Source organism: Ruditapes philippinarum, unplaced genomic scaffold (assembly GCF_026571515.1).
Source record: "Ruditapes philippinarum isolate M1 unplaced genomic scaffold, ASM2657151v2 ctg1130_1_1_1_1, whole genome shotgun sequence".
In the NCBI taxonomy this organism is placed as follows: Eukaryota; Metazoa; Mollusca; class Bivalvia; order Venerida; family Veneridae; genus Ruditapes; species Ruditapes philippinarum.
The window spans coordinates 7,501-34,836 of record NW_026856835.1 but is presented as its reverse complement, the minus strand read 5'-3'; the positions used below and the strand labels follow the sequence as shown (position 1 = coordinate 34,836).

Genomic DNA, 27,336 nt, shown 5'->3' with positions numbered 1-27,336 from the left:
ACGGCTTTTAGTTTAATACATTTTTCATCATGCGCGAACTTGTAAACTTGTACGTGCAAGTAATCCTGTCTCAATATTTAAACACAAAAAGTAGAGTACAAATTTCTAATTTAGTGATATATACTTTTCATTTAGTTTGAAATTTAAGAGGCTTTATATTGAATATAAGTTGTTTCCCTTTATGTCGTTTTATAAATCCTAAGTTTACAAAACCAAGCGGTTATTATAATTCTTCTTCTGAATCAGGAATAATGAAATATTGAAGCATTGAATTATGAAACATTGGAAAATTGAATGACACATTGATCATCATTTACCAACAATTTGTTTAAATCAGATGAATGGAGCAGAATTGTTTTAGATTGAAACAGGATGTTTAAAAGTTGCTGTCTCTAAAGAAAATATTTTGAGATGTACCCTTTACATTTCATGATTACTGGTTTATATATATATATATATATATATATATATATATATATATATATATATATATATATATATATATATTATATATATATATATATATATATATATATATATATATATATATATATATATATATATATATATATATATATATATTATATACATCTAACTGCAAGGACAAATCAAATATTTAAAATGAAAATACTAGCCTTTTATCTGCTTATGGATATTTTTATCACAGGTACGATTAATTGAAATTATACGTTAAAAAAAGAATGAGTAAATGTTCAAATGAAAAGTTTCAAAGTGTAGTTTTAATTTTACTTTGCTTGCAATCAATTTTTCTATAATGTTTTGTTTAAGTATGTAGCGTTCTCTTATTTGTTGCATAACTATGCAATTAAGTGTAACACCTGTACCGTAAAGAATATACGCATTTTTTCTCACATTTACCCACAAAAAACACTAACAATTTCAAACCAAGACGAATAAAGTGTATGTAATAAGTTCGTGTTAACCCAAAACACATTTAAAGTTGCTAACATATTTAGTAACAGCTGTTTTCGCTTTGATTGTTGATTTAAAAACCAAAAACCTACCTTTGACTAAACAAGAGGGTCATGATGGCCCTAATTCGCATACTTGTTAATTTGTGTTTTTTAAAAAGAAAATTTTGTTTTCATTTTTACAATTTGCATATAAGGAAAATGAATTATCCCCAAACTTGACCAATTTTGATCCCAGGGGTTTCTTTTAAAATAAATTGGTAGACACTCACTAGGAGATGTTTCATGGCAAAAAACTCAGCTCTAGAAGTTCTAGCTCTTTGAATTTTTTTAAAACAATTCTTTTTGATTTTTACAATATCATATAAGGAAAATCAATGACACCCGGGCGGGCCAATTTTAACTTAGGGCTTTTTAAATAAAAACATATATCGCTCACCTGAAAATGAAGGCTTAATCCAATCTTATTTGGGCTGTGTGCCCTTGTTTTTGACCCATGATGACCCATATTTAAACTTGACCTAGAAATCATCAAAACAACCTTTCTGACCATTTTCCGGGATAATCAACTTAAACATTAACTCCTAGTATGTTAACAAGGTTTATCCATAGTTGGGCTGTGTGACCTACTTTTGACCAGAGATGACCATATTCGAACTTGACCTAGAAATAAACAAAACAACATATGTGATAAATTTCCAGGATTTTTGAACCTAAAAAGTAGCCACTGGAGTGTTAATAAGGTTTTTCCATATTTGGGATGTGTGAACTTTTTAACTCGAGATAACCAATATTAAAACTTGACATAGAAACAATCTTTGTGGCCAATTTTCAGAATATTTGGATCAAACCTGCAGCCACCAGAGTGTTAACAAGATTTTTCTTTTTTCTAGATTATGTTACCGAGACATCCCATATTCGCAGTTGACTTAGAATCACCAAATAAACTTCTCTGACCTATTTCCACTTAAAATATAACCACCTGAGTGTTTACAAGGTTTTTCTATATTTGGAATGTGACATAGTTTTCGACTGGAGATGACAGAAAAGAACAGGACATATACTTTATTTTTGACTTGTACAATCATACATCGTGATACATATATAAACAATTTTACAAAACATACTGACATTAATCACAAAATCGGTTCTAAACATGTTTCTTTCATATTAACCTTTTCCCTTATATAAGCGTGTTTCGACGGCTTTTTGCCCCCCTCCCCCTTTTGAGGCCTCAAACAGTGAAAAAATGCCCTATTTAGGCCCCAAACACTGTCTTTTGTTTGAGAAATGTTGTTAAAAAAGTGACCATTTTATCGGCGCCGTCCCCCATCCAAATATTACATCAGGGGGTTGCCAGAAGGGGGATGTGCCCCCTTCTGTTTGGGGGGTTTGAAGGGGGGGCGGAGTCCCCCTCATCGCCAAGAAAATTTTGGACTTGTGAGAGGCTTAAAATGACCCCAGGTCGATCATAAGGTAACGTGTAACCAACGCTGAAAAGCCTTTGACTCTATCTCAATCCCTTGAGAAGTTGCAGCACTTTGAATTAAATTTTGATGGAAAAATCGAGGCAAAAAAGTGATTTTTGGCAATTTTGAGATGTCCCCTCTATGCCATGGTAACAGGAAATTTAAGACTGAGCATGTCGTTACAAAGGCAATGGTCAAGTCAACATTTGTGCCAAGTTTGATTAGTATTGAAGCATTTTTCATAGTTTCATAGCAGTTTGAACTTGTAACAGGAGGCTTTTCAGTGAAAATGGCCATTTTTCACAATATGCTCATGGGGGAAAGGGTTAATATAGAGGATGAATGATTTATATATAAATTTAACATATCAGTGAATTTAAGCATACTAGGTCATATATAATAGTATTTTTTATTTAATTTTTTCTTATTTCAATATATCAAGGACAAATTAAAATGAAATGGTATTCATCTTCGACGTCATGTAGATTACAATATAAACACTATCTTTCATTTCTAACAATTCTATTTCTATGAAACCTACCAGTTTGCACATGTAATGAATGCGAAGATATTCTAATTCTTGTAAGATACTTGTAAAGTACTTGGTATTATATCAAGATTATTTTCATATACAAAAGAATCTTTAACATGATTATACAAATGCTGTCTTTACGAGAAAGCCAACTTTGTTAAAAACATTCAATTACCATTTGCTTAAATATAGGTAAAATATTTTACTATTACGGAATCTGGAAAATCCCAAATATCACTAAAACCATGATTACATAATAACAATTTAAGTTTTGATAACCAATTTTTCTTACCCTTATCACAGTCTTCGAGAGCAATGCTATATACATTTTTAAGAATGATATTATCATTCTCAAGCAGTTTAAACCAAAATCGTAACATATCTTGAAATATATAAAGGATAACGTACTAATTCACCATACACAGCAACATTACATGAATTAACTTTTACATTTAATATTTTTTACAAACTTTAAGATGAATCTTTCAATTTCCTTTGAGTTACTAAAACCCCAGATTTCAGCAGCGTTATTTGAAATTGAACCAACAAAAGAGTCAAAAAGCTGACATAACACATTAGGTTTTAACTGATATATATTACAATTAATCAGTAGTACATTTAGAGCTGCTTTATGAGCTTTACCAATCAATTGTTCTTGATTAAACTAAAACAACCAGTATAACTAAATATTTTTCCTAAGTAATTGAAGCTTTTCGACAATATCTAAATGTTTCCCTTCGTAATAAAATAATCCATTGTTTTTTCAAACCTCATCGTTTTCTGAAAACAGCAATTTTGGTTTTATCGAGCCCCATTTTTTACAACGTCAAACTTCTATTTTTTATCATCTGGTGTATCTCCTAAAATGACTATATCATCAACAAACAGTATCAAAATCAAAACAATATCATTAATAGTCAAACCACTATTTACAACCCTTTTAAAAATAATTCAAAGTCATTCTAAAAAATAAAATCGGTGAAATTACCTCCCCATGACGTAGAGCTACTGCATATTTAAAAAATTCTGAGTCATTATTACATAACTTTACACACGATTTTCCTTTACTATACATGTCTTTTACTAGGCATAACAATTTACCTCTAATCCCACAATTACTTAATTTTTTTACCAAAGCGCTATTCTATATATACAATCGAAAGCCTTCTTAAAGTCTACAAAAATACAATACAAACGTTTATTATTATTCATATAATTTTAAACAACTGTCATTAGAATAAATAAAGCATCAATGGTTGATTTTCCTTTCTCAAATCCAAATAGTGCATCGGACAAAACATTATTTTCTTCACAATATTGTATTAATCTTTCGTTTACAATAGATGTGAGTAATTTCGATCGACAATAAACTAACGTTATTCCTCTATAATTATTAACATAATGTTTGTCACCTGTTTTATACAACGGTATTATCACACCTTCAGACCATGTATCTGGGAAATACCCGCTATCAAGTACATAATAAATATCACAAATATGTGAGGATAAAATGTCAATACATTCAAAAAATATCCATTTAACAGGCAATCAATACCATGAGATTTATTTGTTTTGAAAGTTTTGATTGCTTCCAAAATTTCATGCACAGTAATACGTTTATATAAAATATCATCCGATCCATTTAAATTTTCAAAATCATTGTTGCGTGAAATATCTTCGGACTCCGTGTTACTTTCTTTGAATACATAATTACCTAATTCTGAAAAATACTTAAAATTATAGTATCATAATGGTTTATCAATAAATGTATTTTTTGGTTTTATTAACCTGTCAATTACATACTGATTACATGATCGATGCACACAGTATATTTGTCTTCGGTACATGCTCGGTAAGTTCCGTGAGATGTACGCTGTACCAGGAAATTAGGAACAAAACTGCAAGCACAAGAGTGTTAACAAGATTTTTCTATAATGAACCTCTATGATCTAGTTTTTGACTTGGAATGGCCATTCGAACTTGACCTAGAAAATATCAAAACAACATTCCTCATCAATTTCCAGACTATGTAGATTAAAATTGCAACGAAAAGAGAGTTAACATTTTTTTTTCTATTTTTAGCTCCTATGACGGAGATGACCTTTATTCCACATTGACCTAGAAATCATTAAATCATCCTTTCAGATAGATTTCCAGGATATTTGTTCGGAAACAGTTTCCCCCAGAGTGCTAACGAGATGGCTTTTTTAGCTCCTGTGATCTTGTTTTTGACCCGAGATTATAATTATAACCAATATTACAACTTGACTTAGAAATCACCAAAAATAATCTATCTTGCTTATTTCCAGATAATTTGGATCAAAACTGCAGCCACTAGAGTATTAACACGAGTTTTATATTATTAGAACCTGTGGCCTAGTTTTTGACCCGAGAAAATCCGTATTCTTACTTAACCTAGAAATCATCAAAACAATTTTTCTGACATTTTGATTTAAATCAAATGAATGGATCGAAATTGTTTGAGATTTAAACTTGTTATCTGTAAAATAAATATTTTGAGAAGAACCTTTTTCATTTCAGAATGTATCAAACGTCATTACTGGCTTTTCATATATTGATGTGCACGAACAAGTCAAGGATATTAAATGAAATTACTAGATTTGTGTCTCCTTAGAGATATTTTCATTACAGGTACGAATAATTAAAATAATAAGTTTAATGTTAAAAGAAGATATGCTTTATATAACAAATGCAAAGTATCAAAATGTATATTCTATTATGTATGTAATCATTTTTTTCTATAATTGTTTTGTTTAAGTATGAAACGTTTATGTAGGCTATGTATATATGTATCTCTCTATCTTGTGAAATACATAAGTAACTGTGCGTAACATCTATACCGTTAAGAATATATGCATTATTCCACACATTTACTCTCAATAAAATCACTGACCAAAATGCCGAATAAAGTGTATGTGCGTTCGTATTTATCCACAAAACATTCAAAGTTGCTGACAAGTTTAATTACAGCTGATATTTCTTCGATTTGTTATTTTCTACTTTAATTTTAAAAGTCTGCTTATCACAATACGGTAAATGGTAAGGAAGTTTGATATTAACCGAGTCCTTAACCAATTCATTTAGTTTAGTTTATAACATACACGTTTTGATATTGTGCTTCCCTTACTTTACCAATGGATAATTTCACTTATTTACTCATTAGAAAACTGTTTGTCTGTACTTATACTTCTCTAATTTACTGAACGTCTTAAAAACCGAAATTGATATTTATATTTCATTGTTCAGGCATCACAAACTGTGTTGTACCTCAAATACTGTTTCGATTTTAATAACCATGTGTCGTACACAGTTTTCTAGTTGTGTTTCTTTTATCTTATTTCAGTCAAATCATGGCCATGTTTATCACCAATCAGAAAAGCTTACAGTCGTGTAAACTCTAGTGCTACTCTTGAATTTACTGCTGACCTGAAAGATCTAGAAACACTAGGTAGACAGTTTGAGGTCAGATTTTATGATGGTACTCCTAAAGCTCGTATAACATTCGATACAGACAAGGACCCCAAACTCGAGGCGCCATCAGGTGTCAGTATAACAGGAGATTCTGCTGGCAATGTAGTTGTTACACTGGCTAATGTCCAAGAAAACAATGCTGGAATTTACATTATGATCAATGCTGGATTTGTTTCAAAATGTAACTGTCTGTATATATTAGGTAAGTAAAACTTATCTAGTTTGTGTCTGATCTAAAACTTTGTTACCAGGAGTCAGTATAACAAGAAATACTGCAGTCATGTAGTTGTTACACTGATAAATGTTCAACAAAACAATGCTGGAGTTTACATTATGATCAATGCTGGGTTTTCTACAAAATGTAACTGTTTATACATGCTAGGTATGTAGATTTTTTAAGATTTTGATCCCGGTATAATGCTACAAAATAATTGTAAAACAAATATCAAATAATCAAAGTAGAATAAAGATGGCTGGCTGATCGACACTCTAAGTTTATTTCACCATATTAAGTAACGTATATATATATATATATATATATATATATATATATATATATATATATATATATATATATATATATATATATATATATGTGTGTGTGTGTGTGTGTGTTTTATCATGCTCATCAATAAAAGACAGCCAAACAGTTTGCAGAGCCGTTAATTGAAAGAGATACGGGAAATATTGTACATTTGGTCTAATGTGATCCATAAAATAATTTCATTTTAAAGAAGGACAGGCAACAAACACCAGACTTAAATTATATCAGTTGTGCATATAATAAGCAAAATCCTTGCAACGATTTCTTCTTTGTTTTGCTTGTTGTTTAAGTTAAATGACGTTCCATCCGCCCGTTAAAGCACAAAACGCATCTTTCGCTGCCGACATGTTATAAGTCATACCCTTAAAGGGACTCCACTGAGGTTTTTTGACATGATGGGATTGAAAATATTTTTTTCCAGATAAACGTACTATTTAATGACAGTTTAGACCACTTATCTTTGTGCAAAATTTCAGATCATTCGCGCACTTCGTTTTTCCAGAATAATTATTCAAATTGTAAAAAAATGACCCAAAATGAAGAGCGTTTAAATGCTTTTCACTTAATTGGGCTAAGAAAAGCATAAAAATACGATTTTCAATTTATTTCAAAGTATCTATCTTTGCATATATTTCTGTTTAAAGTGCCCCAGCTCATTTATGTAAGAAATTCAATGTTATGTTTTTAGGCTTTCAAACCTCAGTGGAGTCCCTTTAAAGAATTATTTGCAAATGAAATCTGTTTGGGCCTTAAGACGGACACTATACTGTGGTCAATGCGCACATAAACGTACAGTTATCATTGACATTAATGAATAAGGTAGCTCTTGAAAAGAGCTGCTGTGCCATCATAGAGCGCCGCCTTTCAAGCCGACTTGCGCACCCTTGTAGCCTTCGTCGTCAACTATATCATATTTTAGGCCCAAATCCCTCGACCTAAGTCAGGACATCGACAGCTAACTTCATGCATTCCAAGTCGTTCTGCCGTATACATAACCTCGAGATGTAGAAAACATGCGAATTTTCCGTCGTACACGTAGCTCAGTGGATCTTCACTTATCTGACAATGTCCTGTGCCTTTCCAACAAAAAGGGAATTTGCGATTTCTTCCGTAATCAGTACAGCTTAAGAAGCAAACAGCATCGGGTTGCATGTAAACATATACGAGGGGTTATCCAAAAATTCGTGGACTTTCTTTGTTGCGTAAAATATATTTAAGATATTGATTTTAAATTTCTACAACGCTTAGAACAATTAGTAACAAAAAACAAAAAAAAACACAGGAAAAGTCATGTTATTAGCTTCTTATATTACAACAATATTAAATTTTACATAAACACATGTTGACGACAGCGGTGCACTCCAAAAAGTTATAGACGTCAACGTCATATTAACATACAACTTGTGCTTCAACGTTACACAGTCAATGTCAAAGTAATGTCCATCACTAAATCTCTTATGCCACTTATGATCGTAAATTTTTTTTTCTGTGTTCGTCTGCTGAATTTTTTTCAAATGTTTTGGTAGGTGTCATTCCCAAATTCTAACAGTACTAGAATGCGATACATGGAAGTCACTTTTGGCAACACGAATAAAAAGAACTGAACAGTAAACCTGTGCCTTCTTTCTTTAAAGGACTATATTGGGTTGTAGAAAAACCCAATTTTTTTACCAGGTGTATAACCACGGATCCATTCAAAGTTTAATATCGATAATTCCGTTGTATTATCAAAAACTTGTAAATGTTTTCAATTTTAATGTTGAAATAAATATTCAGTGTATCCTAGCATCTCTGTTTACCTCCATTGGGAGGTATCTTGAGTCATAGAATGTGATTTAGCCTTTTATTATTTTATTACTTAGACTTGCTGTCTATCTAATCAAAAGCAGAATATTTATTTAGTTTTGAAATATATGTTTACAATGTAAAATCGGCAAACTCAATCCAAGAATGCTACATTGGAGTTTACATACAAAGAAATACAATTGAATTCTGTCCGTAAAAAATGTGATAAAGTTATCAGCTTATTTAAATATAAAAGTTATTACTGTTAAAAAGATCCTTTAATTTTGTCATTCTATCATGTTATATATCATATTCATCATGTCTTATTTAAATAATTAATTTTTAATGTTTCTACTTGTTAAGATAATTCTGAAATTCTGAATTCCAGAAAGCTCGAAATTATGAACATTTTGGATAGCCCCACAGGTGTTCACTACGGTGGCACAAAGGTGACATGTGTTTTTATTTATCTCATGCGCACAAGATACTATGTGGTGGCCACTAGTTACTAAGTCGTGGCCACGAGATAGCTAAGTTGCAGCCACGAGATACTATGTCGTGGCCACTAGTTACTATGTTGTGGCCACGAGATACTTTAGTCTTGGGCACGAGATACTATGTCGTGGCCACGCGTTACTAAGTCGTGGCCACGAGATAGCTAAGTCGTGGCCACGAGTTACTAAGTCGTGGGAACGAAATAACTTAGTCGTGCGCTCGAGATAATTTACCAATTTAGAATACACTATATATTTTATGATTTTTTTTAGCTTAACAACTTACTTTTACACGCAACTTTAATCTTTGAAAATACTGAAGATATTCACTTTGAACTTGTCTTTAAGATCATATATGAAAGTTACCTTCCAAGACTCATCAGACATTATTTTTGACTAAAGCCCTTTGTTTTGGTGATCGAATTGGTCAGTTTGTAAGTACTACGGCCTGTTAATATTGTTTATACGATAACATGAGAAGGAATAAGTCCTGGTTTATTTTGTTTGGAAGAGACATTGCCCATGGACAGTAGATAGCATATAAGGATGTTTGAAGTAAAGTGTCAAGGTAACCATGACACTTCATGTAAAATCCTTGTCTGATATATAATTAAGAAGGGATAAGCCATGGTTTATATAACCTAGAAAGAATATTGCACCTGATCAGTAGATGACATCTAATAATTTTGAGGTCATTGAGTAAAAAATCAGGGTCACAGTGACACTAAATGTTAAATTATTGTCCAGTCAATAAGTTAAATAAATGACACTTTTACAGGCTGGTGAAGTAGGAGCATCATTGTACTATGGCACGTATCTATGGAAATTCATATAAATGGTGTAATGCTATTGATTATTTATCTCATGACTTAGAAAATCGTGGTCAAGACATAGTATCTCGTGGCCACGACATGGTATCTCGTGGCCACGACTTAGCTATCTCGTGACCACGACATAGTAATTCGTAGCCACGACATAGTATCCCGTGACCACGACTTAGCTATCTCGTGGCCACGACTTAGTAACTCGTGGCCACGACATAGTATCTCGTGGCCACGACTTAGCTATCTCGTTACCACGACTTAGTAACTCGTGGCCCCGACATAGTATCTCGTGCGCACGAGATAAAAGAAAACACACACATTTCACCTTTGTGCCACCGTAGTTCACGCCATAAAGCTATAACAAGGAGTATCTTTAAAAGATACTCGACCGAAGTCAAACTTGTTAGCCTGCATAGGATAAGCTACTACTTACCATGATTACCGCAAACAGAACATTATATTCGTCATAAATAGTTTTATTTCAGTTCAATTTTACCCGCAATGTTTTTTCATCTTAGATTTAAACAATTTTACTTACATTCTTTGATTTTAATCAAAATGGAATTTGATTTGAATAGGAATTTACAAGAAGACACAGATTTAGTAGATATTGTACACTAATTCCACGGAGAATTTTGCAACTGTAAATTAGTCGAAAGTTTGTTTCAATCGTCTTTTGCCCGGTTCGAGAAGAGAATATAATGATTAGAACAGCTTAGAAGAGAAACCCAATCGAACGCAAACGTATCAAAAAGGCGATCTGTCATATTTAATTTTATAAATTTATTGAAAATCTGTTAAAACATCTAGAAAATATCATAATGGTGTTTTTTTTATTTATTCTGACTTATATCTTTTTCCAACACTTCTTGCCATCGCGCAATGGAACTCTATCTATAACGGAAGCTCTTCTTAAGTATCAATCAAACAGGCTATTAGTGTTAAAATGACCAATGAAAATTCTGCCTATATTCATTTCTTTACTGTTAATTTTAGCAGAAGTCAAGTTGAAATCAGACGGCTTTCGGCCGGAAAAAAATATGATTGACAGCTTCGTTCCAGAAAGTAACCATTTCATACATTACCGCACTGAATATAAGGTAAAGTAACGATTGGTTAGCGCGAAATCGGAAGAAATCAACGATTTCTTATTTCTGCCAGACATCATGAGAAAATTAACAGACACAAAACAAAAAAAAATGTATTTGACGATTAAATGAAGTCAAAAATTCGTCAAGAAGAACAATTAAACCAAATGTCACCAAAAATTCGTCAGAAATGACAAATTATATACTTAATTGCAAATAAGTCACCAAAGGTGAATACTTGTAAAAAGATATTATTCAAATATCTTTCCTTAACCAATAAATAAAAATGGCGGACGAAATACGCCCAAATATTCGAACTCGATTTTTAATTTTCTTAAAAATGACAGACTTCAAAGGCTCGAATGACTAGTAGTACAAAAATGGCGCGACAATAATCAGAAATCAGTTCACCAAAGTCACGGTCTACACTAAATAATTAGTTATTTTAGCTTTAAAATAATTCAGGTTAGCGACGAGATTCTGGTCGCTGGCAAAATAATTCAGGTTAGCGACGAGATTCTGGTCGCTGGCACATAGACATAGAAGGAAACTTTCCGCATTGTTTTGAATCGTAAGTGGGTTGTGCGCGAAGGGCGACCATCGTCGTTATAATAAAAAGCCCTAAAGCCACAATACTAGTATGCTGGGCTAATCTACCTCCGACCCAACCACACAAGGTGGGGGCACGATTATAGACTGTACAAGGCATAACTGTATATATAAACAATAATTATTTTCATTTATAGGAATCCCTACAAAGCCAAATATAATTTTGAAGCAAATACCATTTGTGGGAGAGAATGCAACATTCACATGTAATAGTACATCAACTACGATGCCCAGCAACCACAGCCTTAGTTTGACATACACTGACTGGCTCGAAATTCAACTCCAGCTCGAAATTCAACTTTTGCAAATTTTGAATTTCGATCTTCGAGCTGGCTCGAAATTCAACTCCAGCTCGAAATTCAACTTTTGCAAATTTTGAATTTCGATCTTCGAGCTGGCTCGAAATTCAACTCCAGCTCGAAATTCAACTTTTGAAAATTTTGAATTTCGATCATCGAGCTGGCTCGAAATTCAACTCCAGCTCGAAATTCAACTTTTGAAAATTTTGAATTTCGATCTTCGAGCTGGCTCGAAATTCAACTCCAGCTCGAAATTCAACTTTTGAAAATTTTGAATTTCGATCTTCGAGCCGGCTCGAAATTCAACTCCAGCTCGAAATTCAACTTTTGAAAATTTTGAATTTCGATCTTCGAGCCGGCTCGAAATTCAACTCCAGCTCGAAATTCAACTTTTGCAAATTTTGAATTTCGATCTTCGAGCCGGCTCGAAATTCAACTCCAGCTCGAAATTCAACTTTTGAAAATTTTGAATTTCGATCTTCGAGCTGGCTCGAAATTCAACTGCAGCTCGAAATTCAACTTTTGAAAATTTTGAATTTCGATGTTCGAGCTGGCTCGAAATTCAACTCCAGCTCGAAATTCAAATTTAGAAAATTTTGAATTTCGATCTTCGAGCTGGCTCGAAATTCAACTCCAGCTCGAAATTCAACTTTTGCAAATTTTGAATTTCGATCTTCGAGCTGGCTCGAAATTCAACTCCAGCTCGAAATTCAACTTTTGAAAATTTTGAATTTCGATCATCGAGCTGGCTCGAAATTCAACTCCAGCTCGAAATTCAACTTTTGAAAATTTTGAATTTCGATCTTCGAGCTGGCTCGAAATTCAACTCCAGCTCGAAATTCAACTTTTGAAAAATTTTGAATTTCGATCTTCGAGCCGGCTCGAAATTCAACTCCAGCTCGAAATTCAACTTTTGAAAATTTTGAATTTCGATCTTCGAGCCGGCTCGAAATTCAACTCCAGCTCGAAATTCAACTTTTGCAAATTTTGAATTTCGATCTTCGAGCCGGCTCGAAATTCAACTCCAGCTCGAAATTCAACTTTTGCAAATTTTGAATTTCGATCTTCAAGCTGGCTCGAAATTCAACTCCAGCTCGAAATTCAACTTTTGAAAATTTTGAATTTCGATCTTCGAGCTGGCTCGAAATTCAACTCCAGCTCGAAATTCAACTTTTGAAAATTTTGAATTTCGATGTTCGAGCTGGCTCGAAATTCAACTCCAGCTCGAAATTCAAATTTAGAAAATTTTGAATTTCGATCTTCGAGCTGGCTCGAAATTCAACTCCAGCTCGAAATTCAACTTTTGAATATTTTGAATTTCGATCTTCGAGCTGGCTCGAAATTCAACTCCAGCTTAAAATTCAACTTTTGAAAATTTTGAATTTCGATCTTCGAGCTGGCTCGAAATTCAACTGCAGCTCGAAATTCAACTTTTGAAAATTTTGAATTTCGATCTTCAAGCTGGCTCGAAATTCAACTCCAGCTCGAAATTCAAATTTAGAAAATTTTGAATTTCGATCTTCGAGCTGGCTCGAAATTCAACTCCAGCTCGAAATTCAACTTTTGAAAATTTTGAATTTCGATCTTCGAGCTGGCTCGAAATTCAACTCCAGCTCGAAATTCAAATTTAGAAAATTTTGAATTTCGATCTACGAGCTGGCTCGAAATTCAACTCCAGCTCGAAATTCAACTTTTCAAAATTTTGAATTTCGATCTTCGAGCTGGCTCGAAATTCAACTCCAGCTCGAAATTCAACTTTTGAAAATTTTGAATTTCGATCTTCGAGCTGGCTCAAAATTCAATTCCAGCTCGAAATTCAACTTTTGCAAATTTTGAATTTCGATCATCGAGCTGGCTCGAAATTCAACTCCAGCTCGAAATTCAACTTTTGCAAATTTTGAATTTCGATCTTCGAGCTGGCTCGAAATTCAACTCCAGCTCGAAATTCAACTTTTGCAAATTTTGAATTTCGATGTTCGAGCTGGCTCGAAATTCAACTCCAGCTCGAAATTCAACTTTTGAAAATTTTGAATTTCGATCTTCGAGCTGGCACGAAATTCAACTCCAGCTCGAAATTCAACTTTTGCAAATTTTGCATTTCGATCTTCGAGCTGGCTCGAAATTCAACTCCAGCTCGAAATTCAACTTTTGAAAATTTTTGAATTTCGATGTTCGAGCTGGCTCGAAATTCAACTCCAGCTCGAAATTCAACTTTTGCAAATTTTGAATTTCGATGTTCGAGCTGGCTCGAAATTCAACTCCAGCTCGAAATTCAACTTTTGAAAATTTTGAATTTCGATCTTCGAGCTGGCACGAAATTCAACTCCAGCTCGAAATTCAACTTTTGCAAATTTTGCATTTCGATCTTCGAGCTGGCTCGAAATTCAACTCCAGCTCGAAATTCAACTTTTGAAAATTTTGAATTTCGATGTTCGAGCTGGCTCGAAATTCAACTCCAGCTCGAAATTCAACTTTTGAAAATTTTGAATTTCGATCTTCGAGCTGGCTCGAAATTCAACTCCAGCTCGAAATTCAAATTTAGAAAATTTTGAATTTCGATCTTCGAGCTGGCTCGAAATTCAACTCCAGCTCGAAATTCAACTTTTGCAAATTTCGATCTTCGAGCTGGCTCGCAATTCAACTCCAGCTCGAAATTCAAATTTAGAAAATTTTGAAATTCGATCTTCGAGCTGGCTCGAAATTCAACTCCAGCTCGAAATTCAACTTTTAAAAATTTTGAATTTCGATCTTCGAGCTGGCTGGAAATTCAACTCTAGCTCGAAATTCAACTTTTGCAAATTTTGAATTTCGATCTTCGAGCTGGCTGGAAATTCAACTCCAGCTCGAAATTCAACTTTTTGAAAATTTTGAATTTCGATCTTCGAGCTGGCTCGAAATTCAACTCCAGCTCGAAATTCAACTTTTGAAAATTTTGAATTTCGATCTTCGAGCTGGCTCGAAATTCAACTCCAGCTCGAAATTCATCTTTTGAAAATTTTGAATTTCGATCTTCAAGCTGGCTCGAAATTCAACTCCAGCTCGAAATTCAAATTTAGAAAATTTTGAATTTCGATCTTCGAGCTGGCTCGAAATTCAACTCCAGCTCGAAATTCTACTTTTGAAAATTTTGAATTTCGATCTTCGAGCTGGCTCGAAATTCAACTCCAGCTCGAAATTCAACTTTTGAAAATTTTGAATTTCGATGTTCGAGCTGGCTCGAAATTCAACTCCAGCTCGAAATTCAAATTTAGAAAATTTTGAATTTCGATCTTCGAGCTGGCTCGAAATTCAACTCCAGCTCGAAATTCAACTTTTGAAAATTTTGAATTTCGATCTTCGAGCTGGCTCGAAATTCAACTCCAGCTCGAAATTCAACTTTTGAAAATTTTGAATTTCCTATCTTCGAGCTGGCTCGAAATTCAACTCCAGCTCGAAATTCAACTTTTGCAAATTTTGAATTTCGATCTTCGAGCTGGCTCGAAATTCAACTCCAGCTCGAAATTCAACTTTTGCAAATTTTGAATTTCGATCTTCGAGCTGGCTCGAAATTCAACTCCAGCTCGAAATTCAACTTTTGCAAATTTTGAATTTCGATCTTCGAGCTGGCTCGAAATTCAACTCCAGCTCGAAATTCAACTTTTGAAAATTTTGAATTTCGATCTTCGAGCTGGCACGAAATTCAACTCCAGCTCGAAATTCAACTTTTGCAAATTTTGCATTTCGATCTTCGAGCTGGCTCGAAATTCAACTCCAGCTCGAAATTCAACTTTTAAAAATTTTGAATTTCGATCTTCGAGCTGGCTCGAAATTCAACTCCAGCTCGAAATTCAACTTTTGAAAAATTTTGAATTTCGATCTTCGAGCTGGCTCGAAATTCAACTCCAGCTCGAAATTCAAATTTTGAAAATTTTGAATTTCGATCTTCGAGCTGGCTCGAAATTCAACTCCAGCTCGAAATTCAAATTTAGAAAATTTTGAATTTCGATCTTCGAGCTGGCTCGAAATTCAACTCCAGCTCGAAATTCAACTTTTGAAAATTTCGATCTTCGAGCTGGCTCGAAATTCAACTCCAGCTCGAAATTCAAATTTTGAAAATTTTGAATTTCGATCTTCGAGCTGGCTCGAAATTCAACTCCAGCTCGAAATTCAACTTTTGAAAAATTTTGAATTTCGATCTTCGAGCTGGCTGGAAATTCAACTCTAGCTCGAAATTCAACTTTTGCAAATTTTGAATTTCGATCTTCGAGCTGGCTGGAAATTCAACTCCAGCTCGAAATTCAACTTTTGAAAATTTTTGAATTTCGATCTTCGAGCTGGCTCGAAATTCAACTCCAGCTCGAAATTCAACTTTTGAAAATTTTGAATTTCGATCTTCGAGCTGGCTCGAAATTCAACTCCAGCTCGAAATTCAATTTTGAAAATTTTGAATTTCGATCTTCGAGCTGGCTCGAAATTCAACTCCAGCTCGAAATTCAACTTTTGAAAAATTTCGATCTTCGAGCTGGCTCGAAATTCAACTCCAGCTCGAAATTCAAATTTAGAAAATTTTGAATTTCGATCTTCGAGCTGGCTCGAAATTCAACTCCAGCTCGAAATTCAACTTTTAAAAATTTTGAATTTCGATCTTCGAGCTGGCTCGAAATTCAACTCCAGCTCGAAATTCAACTTTTGAAAATTTTGAATTTCGATCTTCGAGCTGGCACGAAATTCAACTCCAGCTCGAAATTCAACTTTTGCAAATTTTGCATTTCGATCTTCGAGCTGGCTCGAAATTCAACTCCAGCTCGAAATTCAACTTTTGAAAATTTTGAATTTCGATCTTCGAGCTGGCTCGAAATTCAACTCCAGCTCGAAATTCAACTTTTGAAAATTTTGAATTTCGATCTTCGAGCTGGCTCGAAATTCAACTCCAGCTCGAAATTCAATTTTAGAAAATTTTGAATTTCGATCTTCGAGCTGGCTCGAAATTCAACTCCAGCTCGAAATTCAACTTTTGAAAATTTTGAATTTCGATCTTCGAGCTGGCTCGAAATTCAACTCCAGCTCGAAATTCAAATTTTGAAAATTTTGAATTTCGATCTCTTCGAGCTGGCTCGAAATTCAACTCCAGCTCGAAATTCAACTTTTGAAAATTTTGAATTTCGATCTTCGAGCTGGCTCGAAATTCAACTCCAGCTCGAAATTCAACTTTTGCAAATTTTGAATTTCGATCTTCGAGCTGGCTGAAATTCAACTCCAGCTCGAAATTCAACTTTTGAAAATTTTTGAATTTCGATCTTTCGAGCTGGCTCGAAATTCAACTCCAGCTCGAAATTCAACTTTTGAAAATTTTGAATTTCGATCTTCGAGCTGGCTCGAAATTCAACTCCAGCTCGAAATTCAACTTTTGAAAATTTTGAATTTCGATCTTCGAGCTGGCTCGAAATTCAACTCCAGCTCGAAATTCAAATTTTGAAAATTTTGAATTTCGATCTTCGAGCTGGCTCGAAATTCAACTCCAGCTCGAAATTCAACTTTTGAAAATTTTGAATTTCGATCTTCGAGCTGGCTCGAAATTCAACTCCAGCTCGAAATTCAACTTTTGAAAATTTTGAATTTCGATCTTCGAGCTGGCTCGAAATTCAACTCCAGCTCGAAATTCAAATTTTGAAAATTTTGAATTTCGATCTTCGAGCTGGCTCGAAATTCAACTCCAGCTCGAAATTCAACTTTTGAAAATTTTGAATTTCGATCTTCGAGCTGGCTCGAAATTCAACTCCAGCTCGAAATTCAACTTTTGAAAATTTTGAATTTCGATCTTCGAGCTGGCTCGAAATTCAACTCCAGCTCGAAATTCAACTTTTGCAAATTTTGAATTTCGATCTTCGAGCTGGCTCGAAATTCAACTCCAGCTCGAAATTCAACTTTTGCAAATTTTTGAATTTCGATCTTCGAGCTGGCTCGAAATTCAACTCCAGCTCGAAATTCAACTTTTGAAAATTTTGAATTTCGATCTTCGAGCTGGCTCGAAATTCAACTCCAGCTCGAAATTCAACTTTTGAAAAATTTTGAATTTCGATCTTCGAGCTGGCTCGAAATTCAACTCCAGCTCGAAATTCAACTTTTGCAAAATTTTGAATTTCGATCTTCGAGCTGGCTCGAAATTCAACTCCAGCTCGAAATTCAACTTTTGAAAATTTTGAATTTCGATCTTCGAGCTGGCTCGAAATTCAACTCCAGCTCGAAATTCAACTTTTGAAAATTTTGAATTTCGATCTTCGAGCTGGCTCGAAATTCAACTCCAGCTCGAAATTCAACTTTTAGAAAATTTTGAATTTCGATCTTCGAGCTGGCTCGAAATTCAACTCCAGCTCGAAATTCAAATTTAGAAAATTTTGAATTTCGATCTTCGAGCTGGCTCGAAATTCAACTCCAGCTCGAAATTCAAATTTTGAAATTTCGATCTTCGAGCTGGCTCGAAATTCAACTCCAGCTCGAAATTCAACTTTTGAAAATTTTGAATTTCGATCTTCGAGCTGGCTCGAAATTCAACTCCAGCTCGAAATTCAACTTTTGAAAAATTTTGAATTTCGATCTTCGAGCTGGCTCGAAATTCAACTCCAGCTCGAAATTCAACTTTTGCAAATTTTGAATTTCGATCTTCGAGCTGGCTGAAATTCAACTCCAGCTCGAAATTCAACTTTTGAAAATTTTGAATTTCGATCTTCGAGCTGGCTCGAAATTCAACTCCAGCTCGAAATTCAACTTTTGAAAATTTTGAATTTCGATCTTCGAGCTGGCTCGAAATTCAACTCCAGCTCGAAATTCAAATTTAGAAAATTTTGAATTTCGATCTTCGAGCTGGCTCGAAATTCAACTCCAGCTCGAAATTCAACTTTTGAAAATTTCGATCTTCGAGCTGGCTCGAAATTCAACTCCAGCTCGAAATTCAAATTTAGAAAATTTTGAAATTCGATCTTCGAGCTGGCTCGAAATTCAACTCCAGCTCGAAATTCAACTTTTAAAAATTTTGAATTTCGATCTTCGAGCTGGCTGGAAATTCAACTCCAGCTCGAAATTCAACTTTTAGCAAATTTTTGAATTTCGATCTTCGAGCTGGCTCGAAATTCAACTCCAGCTCGAAATTCAACTTTTTGAAAATTTTGAATTTCGATCTTCGAGCTGGCTCGAAATTCAACTCCAGCTCGAAATTCAACTTTTGAAAATTTTGAATTTCGATCTTCGAGCTGGCTCGAAATTCAACTCCAGCTCGAAATTCAACTTTTGAAAATTTTGAATTTCGATCTTCGAGCTGGCTCGAAATTCAACTCCAGCTCGAAATTCAACTTTTGAAAATTTTGAATTTCGATCTTCGAGCTGGCTCGAAATTCAACTCCAGCTCGAAATTCAACTTTTGAAAATTTTGAATTTCGATCTTCGAGCTGGCTCGAAATTCAACTCCAGCTCGAAATTCAACTTTTGAAAATTTTGAATTTCGATGTTCGAGCTGGCAAAAAAAATTCAACTCCAGCTCGAAATTCAAATTTAGAAAATTTTGAATTTCGATCTTCGAGCTGGCTCGAAATTCAACTCCAGCTCGAAATTCAACTTTTGAAAAATTTTGAATTTCGATCTTCGAGCTGGCTCGAAATTCAACTCCAGCTCGAAATTCAACTTTTGAAAATTTGAATTTCGATCTTCGAGCTGGCTCGAAATTCAACTCCAGCTCGAAATTCAACTTTTTGCAAATTTTGAATTTCGATCTTCGAGCTGGCTCGAAATTCAACTCCAGCTCGAAATTCAACTTTTGCAAAATTTTGAATTTCGATCTTCGAGCTGGCTCGAAATTCAACTCCAGCTCGAAATTCAACTTTTGCAAATTTTTGAATTTCGATCTTCGAGCTGGCTCGAAATTCAACTCCAGCTCGAAATTCAACTTTTGAAAATTTTGAATTTCGATCTTCGAGCTGGCTCGAAATTCAACTCCAGCTCGAAATTCAACTTTTGAAATTTTGAATTTCGATCTTCGAGCTGGCTCGAAATTCAACTCCAGCTCGAAATTCAACTTTTGAAAATTTTGAATTTCGATCTTCGAGCTGGCTCGAAATTCAACTCCAGCTCGAAATTCAACTTTTGAAAATTTTGAATTTCGATCTTCGAGCTGGCTCGAAATTCAACTCCAGCTCGAAATTCAAATTTTGAAAATTTTGAATTTCGATCTTCGAGCTGGCTCGAAATTCAACTCCAGCTCGAAATTCAACTTTGAAAATTTTGAATTTCGATCTTCGAGCTGGCTCGCAAATTCAACTCCAGCTCGAAATTCAACTTTTGAAAATTTTGAATTTCGATCTTCGAGCTGGCTCGAAATTCAACTCCAGCTCGAAATTCAACTTTTAAAAATTTTGAATTTCGATCTTCGAGCTGGCTGGAAATTCAACTCCAGCTCGAAATTCAACTTTTGCAAATTTTGAATTTCGATCTTCGAGCTGGCTCGAAATTCAACTCCAGCTCGAAATTCAACTTTTTGAAAATTTTTGAATTTCGATCTTCGAGCTGGCTCGAAATTCAACTCCAGCTCGAAATTCAACTTTTGAAAATTTTGAATTTCGATCTTCGAGCTGGCTCGAAATTCAACTCCAGCTCGAAATTCAACTTTTGAAAATTTTGAATTTCGATCTTCGAGCTGGCTCGAAATTCAACTCCAGCTCGAAATTCAACTTTTGAAAATTTTGAATTTCGATCTTCGAGCTGGCTCGAAATTCAACTCCAGCTCGAAATTCAACTTTTGCAAATTTTGCATTTCGATCTTCGAGCTGGCTCGAAATTCAACTTCAGCTCGAAATTCAACTTTTGCAAATTTTGAATTTCGATCTTCGAGCTGGCTCGAAATTCAACTCCAGCTCGAAATTCAACTTTTGAAAATTTTGAATTTCGATCTTCGAGCTGGCTCGAAATTCAACTTCAGCTCGAAATTCAACTTTTGAAAATTTTGAATTTCGATCTTCGAGCTGGCTCGAAATTCAACTCCAGCTCGAAATTCAACTTTTGAAAATTTTGAATTTCGATCTTCGAGCTGGGCAGAAATTCAACTCCAGCTCGAAATTCTACTTTTCAAAATTTTTTAATTTCGATCTTCGAGGTGGGTCGAAATTCAACTCCAGCTCGAAATTCAACTTTTGCAAATTTTGAATTTCGATCTTCGAGCTGGCTCGAAATTCAACTCCAGCTCGAAATTCAACTTTTGCAAATTTTGAATTTCGATCTTCGAGCTGGCTCGAAATTCAACTCCAGCTCGAAATTCAACTTTTGAAAATTTTGAATTTCGATGTTCGAGCTGGCTCGAAATTCAACTCCAGCTCGAAATTCAACTTTTGAAAATTTTGAATTTCGATCTTCGAGCTGGCTCGAAATTCAACTCCAGCTCGAAATTCAACTTTTGCAAATTTTGAATTTCGATCTTCGAGCTGGCTCGAAATTCAACTCCAGCTCGAAATTCAACTTTTGCAAATTTTGAATTTCGATCTTCGAGCTGGCTCGAAATTCAACTCCAGCTCGAAATTCAACTTTTGAAAATTTTGAATTTCGATCTTCGAGCTGGCTCGAAATTCAACTCCAGCTCGAAATTCAACTTTTGAAAATTTTGAATTTCGATCTTCGAGCTGGCTCGAAATTCAACTCCAGCTCGAAATTCAACTTTTGAAAATTTTGAATTTCGATCTTCGAGCCGGCTCGAAATTCAACTCCAGCTCGAAATTCAACTTTTAAAATTTTTGAATTTCGATCTTCGAGCTGGCTCGAAATTCAACTCCAGCTCGAAATTCAACTTTTGCAAATTTTGAATTTCGATCTTCGAGCCGGCTCGAAATTCAACTCCAGCTCGAAATTCAACTTTTGCAAATTTTGAATTTCGATCTTCGAGCTGGCTCGAAATTCAACTCCAGCTCGAAATTCAAATTTAGAAAATTTTGAATTTCGATCTTCGAGCTGGCTCGAAATTCAACTCCAGCTCGAAATTCAACTTTTGCAAATTTCGATCTTCGAGCTGGCTCGAAATTCAACTCCAGCTCGAAATTCAACTTTTAAAAATTTTGAATTTCGATCTTCGAGCTGGCTGGAAATTCAACTCTAGCTCGAAATTCAACTTTTGCAAATTTTGAATTTCGATCTTCGAGCTGGCTGGAAATTCAACTCCAGCTCGAAATTCAACTTTTTGAAAATTTTGAATTTCGATCTTCGAGCTGGCTCGAAATTCAACTCCAGCTCGAAATTCATTTTTTGAAAATTTTGAATTTCGATCTTCGAGCTGGCTCGAAATTCAACTCCAGCTCGAAATTCAACTTTTGAAAATTTTGAATTTCGATCTTCGAGCTGGCTCGAAATTCAACTCCAGCTCGAAATTCAAATTTAGAAAATTTTGAATTTCGATCTTCGAGCTGGCTCGAAATTCAACTCCAGCTCGAAATTCTACTTTTGAAAATTTTGAATTTCGATGTTCGAGCTGGCTCGAAATTCAACTCCAGCTCGAAATTCAACTTTTGAAAATTTTGAATTTCGATCTTCAAGCTGGCTCGAAATTCAACTCCAGCTCGAAATTCAAATTTAGAAAATTTTGAATTTCGATCTTCGAGCTGGCTCGAAATTCAACTCCAGCTCGAAATTCAACTTTTGAAAATTTTGAATTTCGATCTTCGAGCTGGCTCGAAATTCAACTCCAGCTCGAAATTCAAATTTGAAAATTTTGAATTTCGATCTTCGAGCTGGCTCGAAATTCAACTCCAGCTCGAAATTCAACTTTTGAAAATTTTGAATTTCGATCTTCGAGCTGGCTCGAAATTCAACTCCAGCTCGAAATTCAACTTTTGAAAATTTTGAATTTCGATCTTCGAGCTGGCTCGAAATTCAACTCCAGCTCGAAATTCAACTTTTGCAAATTTTGAATTTCGATCTTCGAGCTGGCTCGAAATTCAACTCCAGCTCGAAATTCAACTTTTGCAAATTTTGAATTTCGATCTTCGAGCTGGCTCGAAATTCAACTCCAGCTCGAAATTCAACTTTTGCAAATTTTGAATTTCGATCTTCGAGCTGGCTCGAAATTCAACTCCAGCTCGAAATTCAACTTTTGAAAATTTTGAATTTCGATCTTCGAGCTGGCTCGAAATTCAACTCCAGCTCGAAATTCAACTTTTGCAAATTTTGAATTTCGATCTTCGAGCTGGCTCGAAATTCAACTCCAGCTCGAAATTCAACTTTTGAAAATTTTGAATTTCGATCTTCGAGCTGGCTCGAAATTCAACTCCAGCTCGAAATTCAACTTTTGAAAATTTTGAATTTCGATCTTCGAGCTGGCTCGAAATTCAACTCCAGCTCGAAATTCAACTTTTGAAAATTTTGAATTTCGATCTTCGAGCTGGCTCGAAATTCAACTCCAGCTCGAAATTCAACTTTTGAAAATTTTGAATTTCGATCTTCGAGCTGGCTCGAAATTCAACTCCAGCTCGAAATTCAACTTTTGCAATTTTTTTCGATCTTCGAGCTGGCTCGAAATTCAACTCCAGCTCGAAATTCAACTTTAGAAAATTTTGAATTTCGATCTTCGAGCTGGCTCGAAATTCAACTCCAGCTCGAAATTCAACTTTTAAAAATTTTGAATTTCGATCTTCGAGCTGGCTCGAAATTCAACTCCAGCTCGAAATTCAACTTTTGCAAAATTTTGAATTTCGATCTTCGAGCTGGCTCGAAATTCAACTCCAGCTCGAAATTCAACTTTTTGAAAATTTTGAATTTTCGATCTTCGAGCTGGCTCGAAATTCAACTCCAGCTCGAAATTCAACTTTTGAAAATTTTGAATTTCGATCTTCGAGCTGGCTCGAAATTCAACTCCAGCTCGAAATTCAACTTTTGAAAATTTTGAATTTCGATCTTCGAGCTGGCTCGAAATTCAACTCCAGCTCGAAATTCAAATTTAGAAATTTTGAATTTCGATCTTCGAGCTGGCTCGAAATTCAACTCCAGCTCGAAATTCAACTTTTGAAAATTTTGAATTTCGATCTTCGAGCTGGCTCGAAATTCAACTCCAGCTCGAAATTCAACTTTTGAAAAATTTTGAATTTCGATCTTCGAGCTGGCTCGAAATTCAACTCCAGCTCGAAATTCAACTTTTGCAAATTTTTGAATTTCGATCTTCGAGCTGGCTCGAAATTCAACTCCAGCTCGAAATTCAACTTTTGAAAATTTTGAATTTCGATCTTCGAGCTGGCTCGAAATTCAACTCCAGCTCGAAATTCAACTTTTGAAAATTTTGAATTTCGATCTTCGAGCTGGCTCGAAATTCAACTCCAGCTCGAAATTCAACTTTTTGAAAATTTTGAATTTCGATCTTCGAGCTGGCTCGAAATTCAACTCCAGCTCGAAATTCAACTTTTGCAAACTTTGAATTTCGATCTTCGAGCTGGCTCGAAATTCAACTCCAGCTCGAAATTCAACTTTTGAAAATTTTGAATTTCGATCTTCGAGCTGGCTCGAAATTCAACTCCAGCTCGAAATTCAACTTTTGAAAATTTTGAATTTCGATCTTCGAGCTGGCTCGAAATTCAACTCCAGCTCGAAATTCAACTTTTGAAAATTTTGAATTTCGATCTTCGAGCTGGCTCGAAATTCAACTCCAGCTCGAAATTCAACTTTTGAAAATTTTTGAATTTCGATCTTCGAGCTGGCTCGAAATTCAACTCCAGCTCGAAATTCAACTTTTGCAAATTTTGAATTTCGATCTTCGAGCTGGCTCGAAATTCAACTCCAGCTCGAAATTCAACTTTTTGAAAATTTTTGAATTTCGATCTTCGAGCTGGCTCGAAATTCAACTCCAGCTCGAAATTCAACTTTTGAAAATTTTGAATTTCGATGTTCGAGCTGGCTCGAAATTCAACTCCAGCTCGAAATTCAACTTTTGAAAATTTTGAATTTCGATCTTCGAGCTGGCTCGAAATTCAACTCCAGCTCGAAATTCAACTTTTGAAAATTTTGAATTTCGATCTTCGAGCTGGCTCGAAATTCAACTCCAGCTCGAAATTCAACTTTTCAAAAATTTTGAATTTCGATCTTCGAGCTGGCTCGAAATACAACTTCAGCTCGAAATTCAACTTTTGAAAAATTTTGAATTTCGATCTTCGAGCTGGCTCGAAATTCAACTCCAGCTCGAAATTCAACTTTTTGAAAAATTTTGAATTTCGATCTTCGAGCTGGCTCGAAATTCAACTCCAGCTCGAAATTCAACTTTTGAAAATTTTGAATTTCGATCTTCGAGCTGGCTCGAAATTCAACTCCAGCTCGAAATTCAACTTTTTTGCAAAAATTTTTGAATTTCGATCTTCGAGCTGGCTCGAAATTCAACTCCAGCTCGAAATTCAACTTTTGCAAATTTTGAATTTCGATCTTCGAGCTGGCTCGAAATTCAACTCCAGCTCGAAATTCAACTTTTGCAAATTTTGAATTTCGATCTTCGAGCTGGCTCGAAATTCAACTCCAGCTCGAAATTCAACTTTTGCAAATTTTGAATTTCGATCTTCGAGCTGGCTCGAAATTCAACTCCAGCTCGAAATTCAACTTTTGAAAATTTTGAATTTCGATCTTCGAGCTGGCTCGAAATTCAACTCCAGCTCGAAATTCAAATTTTGAGAAAATTTTGAATTTCGATCTTCGAGCTGGCTCGAAATTCAACTCCAGCTCGAAATTCAAATTTAGAAAATTTTGAATTTCGATCTTCGAGCTGGCTCGAAATTCAACTCCAGCTCGAAATTCAAATTTAGAAAATTTTAAATTTCGATCTTCGAGCCGGCTCGAAATTCAACTCCAGCTCGAAATTCAAATTTAGAAAATTTTGAATTTCGATCTTCGAGCTGGCTCGAAATTCAACTCTAGCTCGAAATTCAACTTTTAAAAAATTTGAATTTCGATCTTCGAGCTGGCTCGAAATTCAACTCCAGCTCGAAATTCAACTTTTGAAAATTTTGAATTTCGATCTTCGAGCTGGCTCGAAATTCAACTCCAGCTCGAAATTCAACTTTTGAAAATTTTGAATTTTCGATCTTCGAGCTGGCTCGAAATTCAACTCCAGCTCGAAATTCAACTTTTGAAAATTTTGAATTTCGATCTTCGAGCTGGCTCGAAATTCAACTCCAGCTCGAAATTCAACTTTTGAAAATTTTGAATTTCGATCTTCGAGCCGGCTCGAAATTCAACTCCAGCTCGAAATTCAACTTTTGAAAATTTTGAATTTCGATCTTCGAGCCGGCTCGAAATTCAACTCCAGCTCGAAATTCAACTTTTGAAAATTTTGAATTTCGATCTTCGAGCTGGCTCGAAATTCAACTCCAGCTCGAAATTCAACTTTTGACAATTTTGAATTTCGATCTTCGAGCCGGCTCGAAATTCAACTCCAGCTCGAAATTCAACTTTTGCAATTTTTGAATTTCGATCTTCGAGCCTGCTCGAAATTCAACTCCAGCTCAAATTCGCCTTTAGCTTACTTTGAATTTCGATCTTCGAGCTGGCTCGAAATTCAACTCCAGCTTGAAATTCGGGTTTTAAAAATTTTGAATTTCGATCTTCGAGCTGGTTCGAAATTCAACTCCAGCTCGAAATTCAGCTTTTGTTTACTTTGAATTTCGATCTTCGAGCTAGCTCGAAGTTCAAAGCTAGCTCGAAATTCACTAGAAACTGAATTTCGATCTTCGATCTTCGATGTCAGTGCCAACTTCTCGATACTATTTCGAAAATATTAATAAATCAATTTTATATGATTATCAAGTATAATAGTTAGGATCTTTTAAACATTTATTACAATTTATAGTCTATCAGTTCTATAAACTGTCGGACATTGAGCTCTTTCATGTCTGAAACTTACCAAGCTTGCTTACGGAACTAAGGTTCGTCTGTGCCTGACATAATGTTGGGAACCTGAAGTTCCTCCGCAAGTAAAGCTGGAAAGAATACGATGTTGTTTCGGTGTAAACCCAAACTAAACTGCATTCGTCGAAACCTTAATAGAAGTGCAATAAATATAGCTGCCAACAAAGGAGAACTGTATATTTCAGAATGACCCCCCCCCCCCCCCCCAAATTTGACGGATAAAGCTCTCAACTGGTCAATTTGGCGGCTTCCACCATAAACAGCCCCCTGTCTCTTCTTTCTAACCATTTTAGAAGGGAGCTTATTTATACTGGCATCAAGAACAAAATCTTCTAACAACTTTCATAAAATTGAGTTATCCATTAAAACTAGCTGTACTAGTTCA

At 34.9% G+C, this 27,336-nt stretch overlaps 1 protein-coding gene across 1 annotated transcript in view; it reads left to right on the top strand.

Annotated features, from left to right (window-relative positions):
* The first annotated feature begins 582 nt into the window (after positions 1–582).
* Positions 583–27,336, top strand: part of LOC132747847 (uncharacterized) — a 28,398-nt gene continuing 1,644 nt past the window's right edge. Inside the window, exons 1-4 of the mRNA XM_060737376.1 lie at positions 583–667; positions 5,475–5,585; positions 6,298–6,627; positions 11,907–12,036. Coding sequence (XP_060593359.1) covers positions 5,540–5,585; positions 6,298–6,627; positions 11,907–12,036 — 506 coding nt within the window. The 5' untranslated portion in view covers positions 583–667; positions 5,475–5,539. The remainder of the gene's footprint in view (positions 668–5,474; positions 5,586–6,297; positions 6,628–11,906; positions 12,037–27,336) is intronic.